We start from the raw sequence: 24,081 nt of genomic DNA, 5'->3' as shown, positions 1-24,081 counted from the left end.
ATTTTTTTTCACCATATACCAAACGGCTCAATTAAAATTTTTTGGCATCTGTGGTATAAAACATAGGACTTAGTTGTTGTTAATAGTGCCCTCTAGTGGAGTACTTGGAGTAAGTTTTTCTCTAGACCTTCAGTGCTCTCTGCAGGCCTTGGTTAATGGCCAGTTTGTCCCTCTCTTTGCAGTCACTCCTTGCCAAGCAACCAGCCACGCCCACGAGAGCTTCTGTGAGTACCTTACACTAAACAGAGGGTCAAGGCCCAGTGTTGTGGGTGTCATCAAACTTTATACCATTATTTGTGAGAGCGTATATTTGTGTGGGTTTTGTATTTTCAGTGGGAATTTGGTTTCCCTAAAGACCCATGACCAGAAACATAAAGGAAACTCAAGAAGTTTCTGATGAAAGAATACAACTCTGGGAATTACAGTGAGCTGGCTTTGTTATCTGGATGTCTTCCTCTCAGGAGAAACAGAGCCAGAAAGGGCTTGAATTGAGAGCATACTCCCAGTCCTGTACCATAGCCTGTGAAAAATATCCCTCAGAAGCATGTCTCCATTTGTGGCATATGTATTTTTTGTTATTGTTATGCCTGTATGTGACCTTAGCTGCTTTTGGACTTAGGAATCTCCTGCAAGAGGACCCTCTGGCTCTCCAAGGACCCAGGGTCGGGGAGGGCCAGCCAGTGTGCCTAGCTCCTCCCCAGGCACGTCAGTAAAAAAGCCGGACCCAAACATCAAAAGTATGTATTCCTCAAAAGTATGTCTCTTTGGGGAGTAGTTTAGTTTTAGACCTGAGCCCTGCAGGGGCTGGGTGGCTGAGTCTATAAGGTGGAGACTCATGGAAGCCACGCTATTCTCTTCCCCGATAAGGGCTACTTTCCATTTACCCCATTCCAGAGGAAGAAGGTCCATGGTAGGCAGAGACCAGGGCCTGTTCCTTTGTTAGAATTGGTAGCCCATGCACCTGGCTCTGTGTGAGACCTCACTTAGGCCCTGCTCATTCCTTCAGAGAGGAATGCAAAATAGTAACTTTATTTTTTTAGAGACAGGGTCTCACTCTGTCACCCAGCCTGTGGCACAGTGATGCGATCATAGCACACTGCAGCCTCAAACTCCTGGGCTCAAGTGATCCTCCCATGTCAACTCTGGAGTAGCTGGGACTATAGGCGTGTGCCACCATGCCCAGCTAATTTTTAAAATTTTTATTGTAGGCCAGATGCAGTGGCTCATGCCTATAATCCTAGTACTCTGGGAGGCCAAGGTGGGAGGATAGCTTGAGCTAAAGAGTTCGAGACTAGCCTGGGCAACATAGTGAGACCTCGCCTCTACAGAATATTGAAAAATTAGCTGGGCATGATGGTGCTTGCCTGTAGTCCCAGCTACTCAAGTGGATGAAGCGGCAGGATTGCTTGGGCCCAGGGCATTGAGGCTGCAGTTGAGCTGTGATTATGCCACCATGCTCCAGCCAGGGTGACAGAGTGAGAGACTGTTTCCAAAAAAAAGGCCTGGCGTGGTGACTCAAGCCTGTAATCCTGTAATCTCAGCACTTTGGGAGGCTGAGGCGGGCAGATCACTTGAGGGCAGGAGTTTGAGACCAGCCTGGCCAACATGGTGAAACCTCTGTACTAAAAATACAAAAATTAGCCAGGCGTGATGGTGGGCACCTGTAATCCCAGCTACTCGGGAGGCAGAGGCAGGAGAACGGCTTAAACCTGGGAGGTGGAGGTTGCAGTGAGCCGAGATTGTGCCATTGCACTCCAGCCTGGGTGACAGAGCAAGACTCCATTTCAAAAAAACACAAACAAAAATATTTTTTATAGAGGTAGGGGTCTCACTTATGTTGCCGAGGCTGATCTCAAGCTCCTAGCCTCAAGCAGTCCTACGCCCTTGGTCTCCCCAAGTGATGGGATTACAGGCGTGAGCCACCACCCCTGGCTGAGGGAGTCACTTTAAAATGTGTATTTTGAATCTGTAACTTTGTTTCTCATTATGTTTATATGATGACTGTCTATGAGTTGTGGGGATTTTTCCCCCTTCACTTCTCTTGTCAAGCTCAATTACTTTTCAGATTAAGTAGCTTTTATCCCAGTAACTTAGTGATACTCACAGATGCTGCCTGCAGTAAAATCGTTAAAAAACAGTTTTATTTAATGCTTCCTTGTTTGATGGGTGTCTTCTATTCAGGATGTGAGCTTTTCACAGCAGGTTTGGAATGTTAAGTGCTCATGCAACTTTGAAAAACACTGTCTCATGGACAGGGAGGTGGTGTGGAGCACAGGTTATCTATTCTGCTCCCAAACAAGTGGGAAATGTAAACATGGTTCCACTTAGTAATCATGCTAAGTAGCCTCAGCAGTAGTAGTGTAAAGGCATCGTAGCGAATGAATGTTATCAATATCCTAGGAAGCTGATAGCCACAAGTGGCTAATGCCAAGCTGAGAACTAGGGTGTTTAATTTTAAGTCTTCCAGTTTATATGATGCTTTTTTTCCCCTTTAATTTTCCTTAGATAATGCAGCAAGTGAAGGGGTGTTGGCCAGCTTCTTCAACAGTCTGTTGAGTAAAAAGACAGGCTCTCCTGGAAGTCCTGGTGCTGGTGGGGTGCAGAGCACAGCCAAGAAGTCAGGTACAGAAGGGCCCTGGAGACTTGTGACTCTTGTGGTTGAGTAGTGCTGCAAGGATGGAGAGGCAGACACCTGCCCTGCAGACCCTGCAGTGTCCTGAATAGCCAAGCAAGGAAGCAGGTCTTCGTTTCCTACTGAGCAGTGTGCCGTGCTTTCAGTGGGATTGCCTTACTACCATGCAGGTTTCCTTGGCACATTGAGAGTGGGATTTGTGTACATTTGGGTTCTCGGGAACTGGGTGTTGGGTGAGTTGAGGTATAGCCTAAATTACATATGTGGCCCTGTTGTAGAACCTCTCCAGTAGAAGTCATGGTCCATGGATGGTGTACCAGTGACTTTTTTTTTTCTTTTTCCAAGATGGAGTTTTGCTCTTGTTGCCCAGGCTGGAGTGCAATGACGTGATCTCACTGCAACCTCCGCCTCCCAGGTTCAAGCAATTCTCCTGCCTCAGCCTCCCGAGTAGCTGGGATTACAGGCGCGTGCCACCATGCCCAGCTAATTTTTTGTATTTTTAGTAGAGATGTGGTTTCATCATGTTGGCCAGGCTGGTCTTGGAACTCCTGACCCCAGGTGATCCCTCCGTCTTGGCCTCCCAAAGTGCTGGGATTACAGGTGTGAGCCACCATCCGCGGCTGACTTTTTTTTTTTTGATAGAGATGGAGTCTTGCTCTGTCTGCCAGGCTGGAGTACAGTGGCATGATCTCAGCTCACTGCCAACCTCCACCACCCGGGTTCAAGCAATTCTCTTGCCTCAGCCTCCCGAGTAGCTGGGACTACAGGCACGCGCCACCACATCCGGCTAATTTTTTTGTATTTTTAGTAGAGACGGTTTTTCGCCATGTTGGCCAGGCTGTTCTCGAACTCCTGACCTCAGGTGATCCACCTGCCTCGGCCTCCCAAAGTGCTGGGATTAGTGTACCTGGCCTACTTTTAATTTTTTAAAATTATACTAAAGCCTTAGTTGTTCTGAACCAGTGATGTTTTATTTGTTCTATTTTTTTTTCTGTGATGCTTTGTAAGGATTTTTGTTTACTCCACTGCCCCCAGTTTGGCTGTGAACCCTCACTGTCTCACTGCAGAGTCAAGGCCTCCTCCTCCCTGAAGCTCCCTACTTGTCACATACACACCTCTGTGGCAGCCACCCACCTGTCCTTCCATGTAAGCAGGTAGGGCAGGTCTATGTCTTGGACATCTCTGAAACAAAACAAAACATGTTTTCCTTGGGAATTACACATTTTCCCAAGAAGCTGGAGGACATTTTAAGGGGTTTTTGCTTTCCATTTTCCATTGGCTATAAGGTATGTTTATACATTGTTTTCCCTAATTGATGTCTTCAGGGCAGAGGAGACCCTCAGGAAATCACTTGGGGCAGCCTGGGCCTCCAGTGGCTCCTACGTTCTAAGAAACTCAGAGTCTGGTCTAGTGGCCCAGACTCTGGGCTGGTAGTATTCCCTTCTGGGAAATAGGTGTCTATTTCTAGGCCTGTTCGTGTCTGACAGCAGAAAAATACAAGTACAGATTTTGTGCAGGACTGAACTATCTTATTCTTATTGAAACATAATGTTTTCAGGCTATCCATTTGAGTCAGTCTAGAATGTTATAAACAAAAACACCTATCTGGGGCAAAGAAAATAGTTTCCTTCGTTGCTGAAATTCAGGTACTACCTCTAGGAAGATGGTGGCGAGAGTGCACAGGGGTCAGGGTTGGGTGGTGAGAGGGTTTTCAGAAAGGTTCTTGTATTTGGCACAAAGGCACCCCCCGCCAGGTAGCAGTCAAGTCACTCCCTTGGAGTTGGAGGAAGCACTGGCCTGTGACTTTTGGGATTAGGATGTGCCGAGTTGGGGTCTCCTCTCCACTGCAGTAGAAAAGGGCTTTCCTCATTCTTATTAAGGTTACTGTCATCAAGTGATTATAGAAGGCGTATAATTTTAAATGCTGCTTTAAAAAAAATTGTTTCCTCTTCTCACATCATTACTTTGCTTTTTTGCTTTTTTTTTTTTTCAGGACAAAAGACTGTGTTGTCAAATGTTCAGGAAGAACTGGATAGAATGACTCGAAAGCCAGACTCTATGGTAACAAACTCTTCAACAGAAAATGAAGCCTGAACCTCCTTAAAAAGTGCATATGTCGAATGACCAAATAACTATGTATATTGATCTGCTAAGACCAGGATTTTTCTGATATGGCACATGCTATCAGTTTTTTGGGGCAGGGGAGATGAACTTTAAAAAAAAAAAAAAAAAACTTCATTGGCTTGTCCGAGTGTGAAATGCACATTTAGGAAGGTTACATGTCAGACCCTTTGTTAAGGATAACCCTTGGACTCTGGGGCATGTGGCTCTTTTGTGGGAGGCAAGCACATCTGGGCTTCTTGTGGAGGGGAAGGTAGAGTGAAAGAAAGAGGGCCCACTTTCTAACAGGGTGGAGCAAATGAGACCAAGAAATCATTGGTAAGATGATGGTTAGTCTGACCAGTTTCATGTTAGTAAATTCACTTGTTCTTGGGAAGCAGATTAAGTAGCAGAAAGTCCAGGAAAGAAAGACCAGAAGGAGTAATGAGACAAGTGATGGTGGGGAAGCTGAATGTTGAGGGAGGTGGAGGAAGGAGGAGATGAGCAGTGTCAGTAAATACTGTGCATTCAGTAGAAGTTGAAGAATCATTGTTAGAAGCATTTCCAAACAAAACACTAAGCAAAATGGGAATTAGGCTTATTTTGAATGCATCTTTAACTTACGAAAGATGTACTAATTGTGGGGGTGCCTGAGTCAGGCGGAGCTGACCCAGGGGTGGGAACGATGGCAGCTGCCCAGGACCCATGTGCTTGGCCCAGGCTATGTCCTCGTGAGAGGTACTGGGGTCCACGGATATGTGTTGTGGGGCAGACAGTCACTGTGGGATGTCTTCAAAGTCAGCAGTTACAGAATTAGTTTACTTTGAATTTTGTTGTCTAAATAGCTCCTGCTTTATTTTTTAAATTAAATTTTTTGTTTTTACTATCACAGGCTGGCCTAACTAATACAAAATAGGTGATGAACCTCTGGTTTTACCATAATGCAATGTGCCACGGAAAGTTTGGGGGAGGTTTTTAATGTAATTGCACTCTGGTTAATTGGCTCGTACCAAGCCCTGCCTTATGACTTGTGGAAAGCTTCAAGGAGTTCCACTGATGCAAAAGGGTCTTTTCCTAGCTTCCTGGTCTGATCAGTGCTATGAGATGGACAGATAAGTGTGAATGTTTTATACAGAAAATGGAAATGATACATTTCTCTTGTTAGGTGTTTTCATAAAATGTAGCATTTTTTTTCTTATGGAAATAAGAGTTTCAGGTGTCTCCCCACCTAGGGCAAATTCATGCACATTGTCATGTTATACCACCATTCTGGAAATGATTTCTGTGGATTTGAAATTGCACTTTTAATTTTATATATGACAGCATTTAAATGCAAACACTACCATGAATTTAATGTATAAAATGTTGTCAAACCAAGGGAAAAAACCACAGTTCACCATGTGGAGTTTACTTTTTTTATATGAATGTTTGTTGTACTGTGTCTAAGCATAACTTCCCTAATGTCATTACTTTTACATACCAGATTTGACTGACCACTAATGTAGTACTGGGGATAACTTAATATCCTATGTTGTGTCAAGACTCTTTGAAGACTTTCTTGAATTGCTTTCGTAAAGGTCTGAACACTGTTAAGGAGAAAGCTGAGTATCAACTTGCCTTTCTGATAGAAATGTTTCTTGTGCCAGTTTTATTGTTGAGATATACTATTTTTTTCCTTTTTAAATTCAGTTTTTTAAAAAAACAAATGTATTGTGGCTTCCAATTACCAGGTTGTCTAGGTAATGACAGTAAACTGACTGTAGAATGATAATTGTGGTATAGTGACCAATAGATGCCAAACAGCTTGTGGCCTCACTAAAGGTGGGGTCGCTTAGTCCCCGGGAGTAAAATGAGTGACCTCAGAAACAAGAATTCCTGGAAAGGCACATGCCGAAGAGGAATATGGTATAATTTTAAATTTTAATGCAAAATTTTAATTTGTCTTTATTTTTTATCATTTGAACTGATAAGCACTTTTTGTGTCAATATAAAATATACTAAAACTGATGAAATGCTAAGACATGTCTTGTGAAGGAAGGTTTCTTGGAGACCACTTTTATTTACTCATGACAAGTGGAAGCTCCTAGTATCAGAAGAAGCTGATACATAGTGTCATGTGCTCAGTGGTTGCCAAAGTCTACCAACTTTGGGGAGCTGCAGGGTTCTTTTTGGGAGGTGGGAGGAAGGGAGATGAGTTTTGTTATTTTGGGGTTTTCAAGCATTGGAACCAAAGGCCAAATAATAAACAGCCTTTAGTTTTTAAAGTAAAATTCATTTTATTTGCAGAGTACACTTGTATGGTAGACTGTTAAAGACAATTTTATGACTATTTATGCACATTATAATGGTTACATCTGCTTTTTGTCTTTAAAAAAAAAAAAAAATCAGAGAAAAGCCCAACTTTGAATACGTGGCTGAAGATAACAGCCAAGAATTGGTCTTTCCTAAAAATGCAACAGATAATGCTGCTAGATTGTTATTTTGTTTGCACTTTTTTTTGATTGGCATTTTAAAGTCGGTATTTAAACTGAAGACATTGTCATGTTTTATTAATTTAACAAAGTTGAAAGTGACTGCTCTGTACATCATGACCTTAACAATGTTAATGCTGTAAGTGAAAGTTCACTGTCGTCTGTATACTAAATTTATTGGTGTTTCTAACTTAAAAGTAAGACTGCAGATTATCCCCCACCAGCCTTAGTCCAGGGGTGTGGCTCTGTCCGGGTGCAGTATGCAGTCATGTGGAACCTTGCTTTCTAGTCCTGGGAAAAAAGATGTCTCTAATTACTGGCTTCAATAAACATGAATCCAGACTGCTTACAAGTTTTGGTGGCTTTCTTTATGGTGAATCATCCCACTGGAGATACATTGAATTTTCTGCTAATCATATGGGGTATCTGATCACATAACTAAAAATGTTTACCTGTCTCACTTGAAATTGTCAGAAATTCTGGAAAGAATAACATTGTAAAGCCATATTTATTTTATCTTATTTTTTAGAGATGGGGGTTGTCAAGTCTGGTCTTGAACTCCTGGCCTCCAGTGGTTCTCCCGCCTTGGCCTCCCAAAGTGCTGGAGTTATAGGTGTGAGCCACCACACCCAGCCTGGTTTTTTTGGTTTTTAAAAATTACAACCATCCTCATGAGTATGAAGGTGGTAGGTATCTCAGTGACTAACGATGTTAAAGAGCATCTTTTGATGTGTGTATTGGCCATTTATATATCTTTGGAGAAATGTCTATTCAGATTCTTTGCTCATTTTAAAATTAGGTTATTTGCCTTTTGTGTTTTTTGTGTTTGTTTTGAGGGTCTTGCTTTGTGTCTCAGCCTCCCAAAGTGCTGGGATTATAGACATGAGTCACTGCACCCAGCCTATTTGACTTTTTATCATTGGGTTGTAAGAGTTATTTATGTATTCTGGATACTATACTCTTAACAGATATAACTCTGTCCTTTTGATATGCTTCCCTTAATCTCTGAGCATTTTCTTACTTTCTGGCACAAAAAGGTGTTCCAGGCTCACCTTGCATTTTCCCTGACTTTGACCTGGAATCAGCCATTTTTCCAAGGAGTCCTGGTTCCTGGTTTCTTTTTTTCTTTTTCTTTTCTTTTCTTTTTTTTTTTTTTTTGAGACAGTCTTGCTCTGTTGCCCAGGCTGGAGTGCAATGGTGCAATCTCAGCTCACTGTAACCTCCACCTCCCGAATTCAAGCGATTCTCCTGCCTCAGCCTCCTGAGTAGCTGGGATTACAGGCATGTGCCACCACGCCTGGCTAGTTTTATATTTTTAGTAGAGATGGGTTTCGCCATGTTGGCCAGGCTGGTCTCGAACTCCCGACCTCAGGTGATCCACCCTCCTCTGCCTCCCAAAGTGCTGGGATTACAGGTGTGAGCCATCGTGCCCGGCTAGAGCCCTGGTTTCTTTTAGTGGGAGATTGGTTTTTGGAAACCAAGATCTGGACGATAGGCATACTTAATTTTACTGAGTCTTATTACTTGTAGGCCTTTTGAGTGGACGCACCATGTCTACTTTTTCACTTAACATAGCCTGTAAGTTGGTTTATATTAGTTCATGGAGATGTTTATTCTTGTTTATGGCTACATCCTAGTCAATTGTATAATGTACCTTGTTTATTCATCCAGTCTCCTGCAGATGGGCATTTAGGATGTTTGCAGTCTTGTATTATTACATCTAATGCTGCAGTGAGTAACCTTCTGCATATCTTGTGTTTTATTTTGGAGATGTGTCTTCAGGGTAAATTCTTAGCAGTGGGCCTACCTACTCAAAAGGTAAATGCGCGTCTGTGGTTGTTAGATATTATCAAAATCCCTTCCATAGAGGTCACACCAGTCTGCGTGCCTGTCAGCACTTGTACAGATTATTAATTCATTGTTACATTTTGTCTTAAAATTAAGTTAGGAAGTTTGGTGAATAAATGTGTTGAGGATTATTTTATTTGATAATACGGGCATTAACATTGTAATAGTAAACGCTTACATTAGAGATTGCTGTATACCAGTCACTTCTATTTTTATTTATTTTATTTTTATTTTATTTTATTTTATTTTTGAGATGCAGTCTCGCTCTGTCGCCCAGGCTGGAGTGCAGTGGCACAATCTCGGCTCGCTGCAACCTCTGCCTCCTGGGTTCAAGCGATTCTCCCTGCCTCAGCCTCCCGAGTAGCTGGGACTAAAGATGCACGCCACTACGCCTGGCTAATTTTTGTATTTTTAGTAGAGACGAGGTTTCACTATATTGGCCAGACTGGTCTGGAACTCCTGACCTCAGGTGATCCGCCCGCCTCCGCCTCCCAGAGTGCTAGGATTACAGGTGTGAACCATGGCGCCCAGCCACCAGTCACTCTTCTAGGTGGTTTATACAAACTGATTTAAACTTCACAATAACTCTGCTGATGTCCATCTTAGTTTCCAGATTGAGGAAATTAAGACATGGATAAGGTAAGTAGCTACTAAGGTCCCAGAATTTGAACCCAGGCAGTCTAGCTTCTGAGTTTCAACTAATCATGGTGGTATGCTGATACTCTGTGCTCATTTAAAGCAGTTGGGGGCCTGCACACGGTGGCTTACATCTGTAATCCCAGCACTTTGGGAAGCTGAAGTGGGCAGATCACGAGGTCAGGAGTTCGAGACCAGCCTGGCCAACATGGTAAAACCCCATCTCTACTAAAAATACAAAAATTAGCCAGGCATGGTGGCACAAGCCTGTAGTCCCAGTTACTCAGGAGGCTGAGACAGGAGAATCACTTGAACCTGGGAGGCGGAGGTTTCAGTGAGCCGAGATCGCATCACTGCACTCCAGCCTGGGCGACAGAGTGAGACTGCGTCTCAAAAAAATAAATAATAAAGCAGATGGGGAAAATGTATCACACAATCGAGAGTGTTTTCATCTGTGGTCGTAAGCAGCTGTGTGCTGCTGTTCAACCTTTTCCCCTTGCCATGATGGATGGAAGAGTCACTCTTGCTAGGTGGAGAGAAATGGCAGATAAAGTACCCAATATCCTCTACAAAGGGAGAAGGGGCTGCAGTCGCAGGTATCTTTCTGGGAAACGCAAATTGAGGTGTCTGCCACTCCTAATCTTGGAATTTCCTTTCTCTTAAGGTATGAAGAGCTTTAGGTGTTGCCTGCGGCAGGAGCCCTTGGCAGGCTCTGAGACAGACTTTCATCAGTGCAAATGTTCCTAGGTGTGCCTGTGAGGCTAGCAGGCTGGCCTGCCTCTAGACCTGCCTTAGGGGCCCTCACACACACCACTAACCTCTCTGGAATTCCTCTTCTGCCACCTCTGGATTGGGAGCAACCCGTGGAGGGAGGCAGTTGGAATGTTGGGGAGGGCATGGGCACTAATGGGTTCCAGTCCTAGTTCATTCTCTGGTGACATTTGAATCAAGCAAGTGCAGTTCAGATGGATGAGAAATTGATCAAGAAGCAAAACAAGAAAACAACCAAAATTGGGGAACTTCACCCCTCTCAGGCCTCCTTTTCCCATCTTTGTAAAGTAGGGATAAAATTTCTTTCTAGTCATTGTGGACATTAGAGGAGGTACACATGTGCCTGGCATATGGTAGGTCTTCAGTGTGATTAATGACCTTGAAAACATCTCTAGGACGTCATCTCTAAGTAACACTGATCCAGCAACCTCATTCTTAGCCCCTACCCTTTTTGGTTGTGGCATTTCAGTTTGTGGTGTAAATACCATCTCTAAAGAGAACAGAGCGCAGAGGGATGGATATCCTGTGACCGTTCACTGTGATGATGCCTGGTGCTGCTCCTACAGGATGCCACAACCGAGTTCTGAGGTATTTAGTATTGTATTCCTTACCCTGCAAGGCTTGCAGATAGCCGAAAGGATGCCAAGTGCTGTCTTGATGCCGTCTGTATTGATAAGGCAGAGATGGTGTGTTCTGACCAGGAGACAGATGACAGGCCAGTCGCAGTGGTGGTGAGAGCTGGAGGAAGGAAGCGGCTGACACTCCCACTGGAGATGAACAGCACACCCTGCTGGCTCACAGTGAGATGGCCAAAAGTGTCTCCCTGGGCTTGACGCTGAGGGACTCTCAACAGCCTGAAAGGAGAGGAGAAAGCAGGGGTTTGAGGCCAGGAATTGGGGGTGGATTCTGTGTGGGTCAAGAACTCCTTTCCCCAACCTTGGGCAGTATTTCAGAAGGGACAAGCCTAACCTTTCAAATGTTTCTAACCTTGTTACGAAATTACTATGAAAATTTGGCTGGCGTGGTGGCTTACACCTGTAATCCCAGCACTTTGGGAGGCCGAGGTGGGTGGATCACCTGAGATCAGGAATTCAGGTCCAGCTTGGCCAACGTGGTGAAACCGTGTCTCTACTAAAAGTACAAAAATTACCTGGGCATGGTGGCGGGTGCCTGTAATCCCAGCTACTGGGGAGGCTGAGGCAGGAGAATCACTTGAACCCGGGAGGTGGAGGTTGTAGTGAGCTGAGATCGTGCCACTGCACTCCAGCCTGGGTTATGGAGTGGGACTCACTGTCAAAAAAAAAAAAAAAAAAATCCTGGCCAGGCACGGTGGCTCACGCCTGTAATCCCAGCACTTTGGGAGGCCAATGGGGGGTGGATCACCTGAGGTCAAGAGTTTGACAGCAGCCTGGCCAACATGATGAAACCCCATCTCTACTAAAAATACAAAAAACTGGCCAGGCGTGGTGGCTCACGCCTGTAATCCCAGCACTTTGGGAGGCCAAGGTGGGTGGATCACGAAGTTGTCAGGAGTTCAAGACCAGCCTGACCAACATGGTGAAACTCCGTCTCTACTAAAAATACAAAAATTAGCCGGTCATGGTGACGTGCGCCTGTAATCCCAGCTACTCAGGAGGCTGAGGCAGGATAATCGCTTGAACCCAGGAGGCGGAGGTTGCAGTGAGCCGAGATTGAGCCACTGCACTCCAGTCTGGGCAACAAGAGTGAACTTCATCTCAAAAAAAACAGAAAAAAGAAATTCCTATGTAAAAATTCATTTAATGACAAGATATTTTCATGGGTAATGTTCTGTAACAAACTTATTTCTTGTGTAGAACTGAATTAACTGACATTCCTAAGTGATCATCAAGCTCCTCCATCCTCCCTGCCCTGCCTCCCCACAAATCTCACCCAAGCAGGATCTTTAAAGAACTATTTAAAGTTCTGCTAGAAAAGGCAAACCCAGTGTGAAGCATGTAAGTTTTTGTTCTGGGAAGAGTTCAACAATTTATATGCCTTTTTAAGGCAATAATTTATTTTAAAGAGTGGGAGTGCAGCTTGTGGCCTGTTAACATCTGCCCTTGATATTTAAAATATTTGGCACAGTTTGTGAATCTGTTTTTTACCTATTCAAAATCATCTAGCAAATGCTAGCCTGGAATTAAACTTTGGAGTATATAGGACACAACACTGTCACTGTTTAAGCTTTGTATATAGAAAATATGTGGGTGTCGAGAAGGTATATTTTATTTTATTTATTTATGTTGAGACTGTCTCGCTCTGCCACCCAAGCTGGAGTGCAGTGGTGCAGTCATGGCTCACTGCAGCCTTAACCTGGGCTCAAGTGATCCTTCCACCTTACCTCCCAAGTAACTGGGACTACAGGTGCATGTCACCATGCCTGGCTAATTTTTGTATTTTTTGTAGAGATGAGGTTCACTATGTTGTCCAGGGTGGTCCCAAATTCCTGAACTCAAGCGATCCACCTGTCTGGGCCTCCCAAAGTGTTGGGATTACAGGCGTGAGCCACTGCGCCCGGCCCAATACCTTACTGTTAACCATAGTCATCCTACTATGTGATAGAATACCAGAACTTACTCCTCCTATCTAATTGTCACTTTATACCCATCAACCAGCCTTCCTCATCCTTTCTTCCCCCATCCCTTTCCCAGTCTGGTAACCACTGCATTAGACAGATTTTGGGTTTGATTTGTTCTATGGGTGACTGGTAGGTCTGACACGTCTTTGACTGTGGGCATCTTCCAGGTCCCACAGAACACCCTTTGAGAACATTCACATGCAGGATTTCTGAGGCTTGATAAAGGTCCATGTTTTTATGAGCCTTGGAATTTGGACTCTGGTGATAGTACCTTTCAGCCTCTGTTTTATCTCTCCTGCCCCACCTTCTCTTCCCCCTCACAATCCCTGCCCCAGAGGAAATAAGCACTGTGAATTGGTGAATTTGTCATAACTAGGACAATGCTGGGAGTTTTTTCCCCCTAGGAGCAGGTTTCTCCCTGATGCCCATGGATAGTACAGTCCTAGCCACAAAGGGGAGTTCAGCAAACATTGCCTGCTGCTGGTGCTGAGTCCTCATAGGAATCATCATCAAGAACAGCCTCAAACCAGCCACTGTACCAGATGGCTCTCCCCACACTTGGAACCGTAAATAATTTCTGGCATTGAGCCGAATCAGAACTGCTCTGACATAAAAGAAAAACTGTAATCCATAGCCCCAGGCCCAACACCTGGGCTGTCTGAGCTGGGAACTTGTTTCAGGTCGACTTGGGTTTGAGTCATGGCCCCAGAACTTCACAGTTGTGTAGTCATGGAGAAGTCAGTTAACCTTAGTGAATCTCAGCATCCAGTGAGGAAATCCTCATCTCCTTTATAGGGATGCTGGATGTGTGCCTAGCACAGTGCCTGGCTTGCAGACAGTGTCCCCAAACAGAACCAGCCCTGAATAAATTGTGTGACACACAGGCCTCAGTTCTTGAAAAGGCTTTAGAGACCAGGCATGTGGCTTATGCCTATAATCCCAGCACTTTGAGAGGCTGAGGCTGGAGGATCACTTGAGCTCAGGAGTTTGAGACCAGCCTGGGCAGCACATTGAGACTTTGTCTCTAAAAAAAAAATCAAAAAAATTAGCGAGGCATGGTGGCACATGCCTGTGGTCCCAGCTACCCTGGAGGCTGAGGTGCTGAGAATTCCAGCCTGGGTGAAACAGTGAGATCTTGACTCAAAAAAAAAAACAAAAAAAACAAAAAAACGAGCCTGGGCGCAGTGGCTCATGCCTGTATTCCCAGCACTTTGGGAGGCCGATGCAGGTGGATCACCTGAGGTCAGGAATTCAAGACTAGCCTGGACAATGTGGTGAAATTCTGTGTCTACTAAAAATACAAAAATTAGCTGGGTGTGGTGGCACATGCCTATAATCCCAGCTTCTCGGGAGGCTGAGGCAGGAGAATCACTTAAACCCGGGAAGCAGAGGTTGCAGTGAGCCAAGATTGCACCATTGCACTCCAGCCTGGGCGATAAGAGCAAAAACTCCATCTCAAAAAAAAAAAAAAAAAAAAAAAGCCGGGCGCAGTGGCTCACGCCTGTAATCCCAGCACTGTGGGAGGCCGAGGTGGGTGCATCACCTGAGGTCAGGAGTTCGAGACCAGCCTGACCAACATAGTGAAACCCTGTCTCTACTAAAAAAAAAAATACAAAAATTAGCTGGGCATGGTGGTGCCTGCCTATAATTCCAGCTACTTGGGAGGCTGAGGCAGGAGAATCACTTGAACCCAGGAGACGGAGGTTGCAGTGAGCCGCGATCGCACCATTGCACTCCAGCCTGGGCAACAAGAGCGAAACTACATTTCAAAAAAAAAAAAAAGGAAAAAAGGAAAAGGCCTTAGAAATTATTTGCCAAGGTTACACAAAGTCAGGAACAGAGTTGGGAATAAGAAACAAAGTATTGCTGCTGTCTTGCAGCCTTCCTCTACCCAATCTGCCTACCTTTCCCTAGCTAGTTAGCTGGTAGCCCAGGCAGTGCTAAACACCAGGTCTTAAATCTGAAGAAATAAATTGCTAGTTGAGACTGAGCAAGAGAGCTATTTTAGGGCAGACAAGCTTTCAGCACACCATAAATTCCATTACCTGGCAACTGCCTGATTTCTTGGGCAAGGCAGCTTTCTGCCATCTGCATGTGTGGGCATCCAAACACGTGTTTGAGGTATGTGGCCTCTTGGGGCCTTCTCCCTGCCTCTGCTCAATAACCATAGCCATCTTCCAGGGAACTGTGGGCATGGGTTGGTGACACTCAAAATGTGAGTGACAAGGAGGTGAACAAGGTAGGCCCTCCCCCTACCGGGCTGGTATTCTGGGAACAACAGACAAGCTAACTGATGTCTTTAATGCCACAGTCAGCTTCTCTCTGCTCAAAATAAAAACCAAAATCTTTGTCAAGCTCTTCTCCCCCAACAATTAAGCCCCGAAGCCTTTAGGTGGGCAGAGCATGGCAGGTATCTGCCTGGGGGTGGAGTGGGGAATTGTGGAGACCCAAAGGAGGGTTTGGAACCTGAGCAGGGTGGAGAGTGTCCCCATGAGTAGGAATGGATGAATGGCCTGGCATACAGTATTAGCCCAAGCAGGGTGGAGAGGGTATACTTATTTGGGGATGGGGCAGCAGTGCAGAGTGTCAGAGAGTGAGTGAGAGCAAACCCATGAGTAGACTCCCCCAGTGGAGAGGAGAGGGTATCAGCTAGGGTAGATGAGGAGGGCATCTACAAGGAGTAGAGCAGGCATGGGGTGTCTGAGTGGGGTGGCCCAGGGCAGGGTCATGTGGTAAGGAGGGCATCTGTGCAGGGATGGAGGTGATGGAAGAGGGGCTGCATACAGGCATTGGTCAAATAAGTTAAATGTATATGGCATTGGATTGGAATTGGAGGTATCAGTGTGAACTCATGGTTTTGGGTTTTTTGTTTTTTGCCTTTTTTGTTTTGTTTTTGTTTTTGTTTTTTGAGGCAGGATGTCACTCTGTTGCCCAGGCTGGAGTGCAGTGGCACGATCACAGCTCACCACAACCTCTGCCTCCCAGGCTCAAGCAGTCCTTCTGCCTCAGCCTCCTGAGTAGCCAGGACTACAGGTATGCACCACCACACCCAGCTAATTTTTGTATTTTTTTGTAGAGATGGGGTTTCGCCCTGTTGTTCAGACTGGTCTTGAACTCCCAGGCTCAAGCAGTCCTGCCTCCTTCGCCTCCCAAAGTGTTAGGATTACAGACGTGAGCCACCATTTCTAGCCCATGGTCTTCAATACACTCATGCATACAAATTTTCAAAAGGCCAGGCACAGAGGCTCACACCTGTAAAGCCCGGCATTTTGGGAGGCCCAGGTGGGTGCATTGCTTGAGCCTGGGAGTTCAAGACCAGCCTGGACAACATGGTGAAACCCCAGACCTACAAAAAATATAAAAATAAGCCAGGCATGGTGGCATGCACCTGTAATCCCAGCTGGTCTTGGGGCTGAGGCTGGGGTATTGCTGGAGCCTGGGAAGCCAAGGCTGTGGTGAGTCATGACTGGGCCACTGCACTCCAGCCTGGGTGACAGAGTAAGACTCTGTAGATGTAGAGGTGTGCCATATGTATATGTGTTTGCACACATATATCCCTTAGCTTTTTGCCCTGAGAGGGCCTGGGAGCAGCAACAGCCCAATAGCAATGAGCACACCTTATGCCATGATCTTGGTTTCTAAATACCATTCTCTCATAAAATAAATTGGGGTCTGGGTGTGGTGGCTCATGCCTGTGATCCAAGCACTTTGGGAGGCTGAGGTGGGCAGATTGCTTGAGGCCAGGAGTTTGAGACCAGCCTGGCCAACATAGAGAAACCCTGTCTCTACAAAAAATAACAAAAATTGGCCAGCAGGATGGCACACACCTGTAGTCTCAGCTTCTTGGGAGGCTGAGGCAGGAGAATTGCTTAAACCCCAGAAGGCAGAGGTTGCAGTGAGCTGAGATTGTGCCACTGCACTCGAGCCTGGGCAACAGAGCGAGACTCCATCTCAATAAGTAAGTAAATATATAAATAGGCCAGGCACGGTGGCTCACGCCTGTAATCCCAACACTTTGGGAGGCTGAGGCGGGTCGATCACCTGACGTTGGGAGTTCGAGACCAGCCTGGCCAACATGTGAAACCCCGTCTCTACCAAAAATACAAAGATTAGCTGGGCATGGTGGTGTGCACCTGTAATCCCAGCTACTCAGGAAATTGAGGCAGGAGAATCACTCGAACCTGGGAGGTGGAGGTTGCAGTGAGCTGAGATTGCGCCACTGCACTCCAGCCTGGGCCACAAAGCAAGACTCCATCTCAAAAATAAATAGGGCCAGGTTTGGTGGCTAACGCCTGTAACCCCAGCATTTTGGGAGGCCGAGGCGGGCAGATCACAAGGTCAGGAGTTCGAAACCAGCCTGGCCAGCATGGTGAAACCCCGTCTCTACTAAAAATACAAAAATTAGCCAGGCATAGTGGCGTGTGCCTGTAGTCCCAGCTACTTGGGAGGCTGAGGCAGAATTGCTTGAACCCGGGAGGCAGAGGTTGTAAACCAAGATCACGCCACTGCACTCCAGCCTGGGTGACAGAGCGAGACTCCATCTCTAAAGAAAGAAAGAGAGAGAGAAAGAAAGAAAGAAAAAGGGGCTGAGAGGCAGAGGATGAGGAAGCAAGGGAAAAAAAAGATAATAAAAAACCTGGGGTTTCTTGGGGAAATGGTAGATTCTGGGGCTGAGACAGGGAAAGTGTAAGATGAGCCTGGAACATCCGTGCCAGAAAGTAAGAAAGGGCTCAAAGAACCATAGACACGTGTCGAAAGACAGGAGCTGTATGCATAAAGGCATGAAAAAAATTTCTTAAAAGGAGCCAGGCATGGTAGTGCATGCCTGTAGTCTCTGCTACTCAGGAGGCTGACGTGGGGGGATTTCTTGAGACCAGGAGTTTGAGGCTGCAGTGAGCTATGATGGCGCCTGTGAGTAGCCACTGCACTCCAACCCGGGCAACAGCAAGACCTGTCTCTTTTTTCAATTTTAATTTAATTTAATTTATTTTTTTGAGACGGAGTCTCCCACTGTCACCCCGGCTGGTGTGCAGTGGCACGATCTTGGCTCGCTACAACCTCCGCCTCCCAGGTTCAAGCGATTCTCTTGCCTCACCCTCCCAAGTAGCTAGGATTACAGGTGCCCGCCACCACACCTGGCTAATTTTTCGTATTTTTAGTTGAGACAGGGTTTCACTATGTAGATCTTATTTATTTTATTTTTGAGATGGAGTTTTGCTCTTGTCATCCAGGCTGGAGTGCAATGACATGATCTTGGCTCACTGCAACTTCTGCCTCCCGGGTTCAAGTGATTTTCCTGCCTCAGCTTCCTGAGTAGCTGGGATTACAGATGCCTGCCACCACACCCAACTAATCTTTGTATTTTTGGATTTTTAGTAGTTGGAGTTTCGCCATGTTGGCCAGGCTGGTCTCAAACTCCTGACCTCAGGTGATCTGCCCACCTTGGCCTCCCAAAGTGCTGCGGTTACAGGCATGAGCCACTGTGCCTGGCCAATTTTTATTATTTATTTATTTTTGAGACGGAGTCTCACTCTGTCGCCCAGGCTGGAGTGCAGTGGTGCAATCTCAGCTCACTGCAACCTCCACCTCCCAGGTTCAAGTGATTCTCCTGCCTCAGCCTCCCAAGTAGCTGGGATTACAGGTGTCAGCCACCATGTCTGGCTAATTTTTTTTAATATTTATTTTTAGTAGAGATGGGGTTTCACCATGTTGACTAGGCTGGTTTTGAACTCCTGACCTCAAGTGATTCGCCCACCTCAGCCTCCCAAAGTGTTAGCATTACAGACGTTGAGCCACTGCGCCCAGCCAAGACCCTGTCTCTTCGAGAGAGACTGAGAGAAGCCCACTGGCCAGGGACAATTTGAACATCAAAAAAAGAAAAAAAAGATCATAATGGATTATAACCCATTGAATAAAATAGGAAGTCATGAAGCTATATAAATAAATTAGTAAATTGAAAGTTCAGTGTGAAACAGCATTCCATTCCTCATCAAAACTTCAAATTTACATGATTTATTCAATGGGTTATAATCCATTACTATCAGTATTTATTTTGATGCACAAAGTGTCAGATTTGTTCATTACAAGGGGGAAAAAGCGTATTACAGTGGAGAAGCCTGGCGGCCAGAAGCTCAATCACCTGATGGAAGTGAACATCATTAAAAATGGGACACATAGCAGTTGTGTGCCTCCTGATAGGCTGAACAGAGAACACAGTGTTGCTGCTGGGGGATTTCTGCCAAAAATGTATAACCAGGATCTAATCACAAAGAAACATCAGAGAAACCCAGACTGAGGGACATGGTACAAAATAACTTGGCTGCATTACATCTTTGAAGGTGTTAAGGTCATAAAAGACAAGGAGGGTCTGAGGAACTGTTCCAGTCTGAACGAAACTGGTGACGTGACAAGAAGAAGAGCAACACACGATCCTTAATGGCTTCATTTTGCTACAGAGACATTATAGGGACATTTGGCAGAACTTGATTGGAATGTGAGGGTTAGATGGTAATAAGGTATCAAGAATAATTTCCTGGCCAGGTGTGGTGGCTCATGCCTGTAATCCCACTTTGGGAGGCCAAGACAGGCAGATCAGTTGAGATCAGGAGTTTGAGATGAGCCTCGCCAACATGGTGAAACCTTGTGTCTACTAAAAATACAAAAATTAGTTGGGTGTGGTGGTGTGCACCTGTAGTCCCAGCTACCCAGGAGGCTGAGGCATGAGGATTGCTTGAATTCAGGAGGCAGAGATTGCAGTGAGCCAAGATCACGCCACTGCACTCCAGCCTGGGTGACAGAGCAAGACTCGGTCTCAAAAAATAATAAAATGAATAAAATAAAAAAAAAATTTCCTGATTTTGATGCACATTGTGGTAAAAGCAGAGAATGTCCTTCTTTGTAGAAAATACTAAAGTATTTGAGGATGATGGGCTGTTAGGTTGGTAACATACTCTCAAATGATTCAGGGAAAAACATTATACTATACTTACCCTTTTTTTTTGTAATTTTGAGATTGTTTTCAAATAAATACATTAGTTAATTAACCTTCATGTCTTCCCATGTGTGCATACTAACAGCCAAAATGGTATGATATTCAGGCCTTTCACAGTGGCCCCTAACACCTCTCCAACCTCACTACTTTACTAAGTGTGTTCCTGGCTGAGTGCAGTGGCTCACGCCTGTAATCCCAGCACTTTGGGAGGCCGAGGCAGACGGATCAGTTGAGGTCAGGAGTTCAAGACCAGCCTGGCCAACATGGCGAAACCCCATCTCTACTAAAAATACAAAAATTAGCCAAGCATGGTGATGGGCGCCTGTAATCCCAGCTACTCGGGAGGCTGGGCAGGAGAAAAGCTTGAACCAGGGAGGCTGAGGTTGCAGTGAGCCAAGATCATGCCACTGCACTCCAGCCTGGGCAACAGAGTGAGACTCCATCTCAAAAATTAAAAAATAAAAATCAAATCAGAGTGTTTTTCCAGCCACCCTTTCACTCCTCCTCCCCCAGCCTCCCAGCCTCCCAGCCTCCTGGCCTCTGCCCTTGCTGTGTCCTCCCATTATGCTTTCCTGCCCACTCTGATAGCTCACCTGAGGCCAGTCTGACCTTCGAGGCTTTGCTCAAGGGCTCATGAATCTGGCTGCTTGAACTCTTGGGGCAATTCTGGCTGCTCCAGGGTTTGCCCAAATGGGTCTGGGGAGCCCTGGATGTCTGCAGATGTTCTCTTGGGGTCCCTGAGACCTTTTTCCCTTTAAAAGGGCTCTATACATTATTCACGGCAACAGTGTTTCTACTACCCTTTTGACACCGGGAGATAAGACTTTGAATTATTCATTAGTACTTTTTGTTTTTGTCCAAATCTGATCACGTCAGTCCCCTGCTTAAGGAGCAAAATGCAGCTCTCATGGCTCCCCGGACTGCAGGCGTCTTCAGAATCAGTTCCCAACCTTCCTGTCCCTCTGTCCCTGCCCCTGCCCTTCACATACCTTCTCGACCCTGCCCATATTTGCGAAAGAAGCCAGACCACTCACCTCTTTCTGAAGTCCTGGGGCCTTTTTTTTTTTTTTTGAGACAGTCTCGCTCTGTCGCCCAGGCTGGAGTGCAGTGGCACGAACTGGATCTCGGCTCACTGCAATCTCCTCCTCCCAGGTTCAAGCGATTCTCCTGCCTCGGCCTCCTGAGTGGCTGAGATTAAAGGTACATGCCACCACAGCTGGCTAATTTTTGTATTTTTAGTAGAGACGGTTTCACCATTTTGGCCAGTGGCAGGCACCTGTAATCCCAGCTACTCGAGACGCTGAGGCAGGAGAATCACTTGAACCCAGGAGGCGGAGGTTACGGTGAGCCGAGGTCGTGCCATTGCCCTCCAGCCTCGGCGACAGTGAGAGTCCATCTCAAAAAATTATTAAATAATGAAGTCCTCAAAATCATCTTCAGAAAAAGGCACGGACTTTACGGTCTCCTGGGCAGATCCTCAACCTTGACAAAATAAACTTCTGAATTGATTGAGACTTGTCTCAGATACTTTTGGTTTATAACTCCCTCCCACCGCAGTTCTTCTGTGAGAGCCGTGAAGCCCCAGGATATGGCCCAGTGCCTGGCCCCGGGGGGTGGGGCAGCTGCAAATGCCTGGCGAGGTGTCTGTTGCCTCCTGGTTACCTCAGCAGCTCCCTAGGGTTCACATGGCTAGTTTAGCCAGGCCCAGCATGGACACCAGTCCTGGAGGGTGAAGGCAGGTCCCACATTTCCTTATGGCCACACTCTCGGCCTTCTTCCCCAGAAACCCATGCCACTTCCTCTGCCATGGAGAGAGAAGGTGGAGGGCAGCCAGGGAGAAGCGAGGCGGCTGCTGAGCAGGTGAATTCTCCCCAAATCATTATGTTTTGGAAGCAGCAGGAACCACAAACTGGGGTCCCGCAGAAGCTGGGATTCCCTGGAGGCTCTGGTTAGGGGCCCAGGGTGGACTGGCTTGGATTGTCTTTGGTCATTGTAATCAAAGGAATGTCAAACTGGAAAATCCCAGCGAGCACTATTTTTAGAGACTCGGAGAGCATTTTTCCGGCTGAAGGGACAAGTTCCTTCAGAAGCAGCAGTTAACTCTCACCCCTGAACCACTCCTCCCTGGAACTGGCCCAGGCTCTGGTCCCTCCCTCCAGGCATGTGGGAACATTGCTGGAGGAGTCTGGTCAGGGCCCTGCCACCAAGGAGAGGGACAGGGACATCGGCTCCTTTCAAACACAAAACAGTGGGTTTTGATTTTTACATCTTTGAGTCTAATCCTTCAGACATCAAGACATACTGGCACCTTTATTTTTAAATTTTTTAATTTATTTTTTGAGACAGGATCTTGCTCTGTTGCCCAGGCTGGAGTACAGTGGGTGGATCATGGCTCACTGCAGCCTCTACCTTGTATACTCAACGGATCCGATCCTCCCCACTCAGTCCCCCGAGGAGCTGGGATTACAGGTGCACACTTAACATGATTGGCTAATTTTTGTATTTTTTGTAAAGACGGGGTTTCACCATGTTGCCCAGGGTGGTCTCGAGCTCCTGAATTCAAGTGATCTGCCTGTCTCAGCCTCCCAAAGTACTGGGATTTACAGGCATAAAGCACTGTGCCCAGCCTGGTACCTTTCTTTAAAAGGCCTTTTAGAAATAGAATCATTTGCCGGGCGCGGTGGCTCATGCCTGTAATCCCAGCACTTTGGGAGGCTGAGGCAGGCGGATCACCTGAGGTTGGGAGTTCGATACCAGCCTGACCAACATGGAGAAACCCCGTCTCTTCTAAAAATACAAACTTAGCTGGGCGTGGTGGCACATGCCTGTAATCCCAGCTACTTGAGAGGCTGAGTCAGGAGAATTGCTTGAATCTGGGAGGCGGAGGTTGTGGTGAGCTGAGATCGCGCCATTGCACTCCAGCCTGGGCAACAAGAGTGAAACTCTGTCTCAAAAAAAAAAAAAAAAGAAATAGAATCATTTCATACCAAGTTGTTAGTCTTGAAGCACTAAATTAAAAATGTTCTTGTGTTTTTGGTTCATGCTTTTAACATTGATGATTGTTAATGATAAACTTAATCAGTCTTCCTACTATATACCTTATGCTTGAAATCTTCTGCTTACCGTCCCTGTCTATATAATTTTGTTTGAGGTAGAAGTCTTTAAGGGCTCCTGCTAGTTTTTTTTTTTTTTTTTTTTTTTTTTTTTTTTGAGACAGAGTTTTGCTCTGTCACCCAGGCTGGAGTGCAGTGGTCCATTCTCGGCTCGCTGCAACCTCCATCTCCTGGGTTAAAGCAATTCTCCTGCCTCAGCCTCGCGAGTAGTCGGGACTATAGGCGCATGCCACCGTGCCCGGCTAATTTTTGTATTTTTAGTAGAGATGGGGTTTCACCATGTTGGCCAGGCTGGTCTCGAACTCCTGTCCTCATGCTCTGCCCGCCTTGGCCTCCCAAAGTGCTGGGATTACAGGCGTGAGCCACCGTGCCCGGCTGGGCTTCTGCTAATTACTGAGTATATGAAATGTAGTAGATCAAATCTATTGCTTAACAGAAGTTACAGGACAAGCTATCCCCATTCCCCCACATTTGTAAGGATGCACTGAGGAGGGGCCTCAGTGAGAGATGAAATGAAGTACAAACCCATCTCTCCTCCCCATGATTAGGCACTGGCTCCAGACACAGAACACGCAGAGACCACAGTTTGGGAAGGTGTTTTGCTCCTAGCCCTTCGTGAAATTTAGAATCTAAGGTCTTTGTAGGACCAATGCTTTTTTTTTTTTTTCTCCTTTTCTTACTTTTCCTAAAAATAGGGTCTTGCTATGTTGCCCAGGCTGGTCTTGAACTCCTGGCCTCAAGTGATCCTCCCATCTCAGCCCTGCAAAGAATTGGGATTATAGGCATGAGCCACTGCACCCAGTCTAGACCAATGCTTTTGAGGTTAGGACTCTCCATGAGTCCTGATGCTCAGGGAAGTCAGAGTGTGAGTGTGTGTGTGTGTGTGTGTGTGTGTGTGTGTAGGAGGGTACAGTTAGTGG

General features: G+C 45.9%; 1 protein-coding gene across 1 annotated transcript in view; it reads left to right on the top strand.

Annotated features, from left to right (window-relative positions):
• Nucleotides 1-7,555, top strand: part of DYNC1LI2 (dynein cytoplasmic 1 light intermediate chain 2) — a 30,850-nt gene extending 23,295 nt beyond the window's left edge. The window contains exons 10-13 of the mRNA XM_016929989.4: nucleotides 183-224; nucleotides 620-737; nucleotides 2,506-2,622; nucleotides 4,626-7,555. Of these exons, the coding sequence (XP_016785478.1) occupies nucleotides 183-224; nucleotides 620-737; nucleotides 2,506-2,622; nucleotides 4,626-4,726 (378 nt within the window). The 3' untranslated portion in view covers nucleotides 4,727-7,555. The remainder of the gene's footprint in view (nucleotides 1-182; nucleotides 225-619; nucleotides 738-2,505; nucleotides 2,623-4,625) is intronic.
• The last annotated feature ends 16,526 nt before the right edge of the window (nucleotides 7,556-24,081 follow it).

Source organism: Pan troglodytes, chromosome 18, assembly GCF_028858775.2.
Source record: "Pan troglodytes isolate AG18354 chromosome 18, NHGRI_mPanTro3-v2.0_pri, whole genome shotgun sequence".
Lineage (NCBI taxonomy): Eukaryota > Metazoa > Chordata > Mammalia > Primates > Hominidae > Pan > Pan troglodytes.
This window is presented reverse-complemented; position numbering and strand designations above follow the sequence as displayed.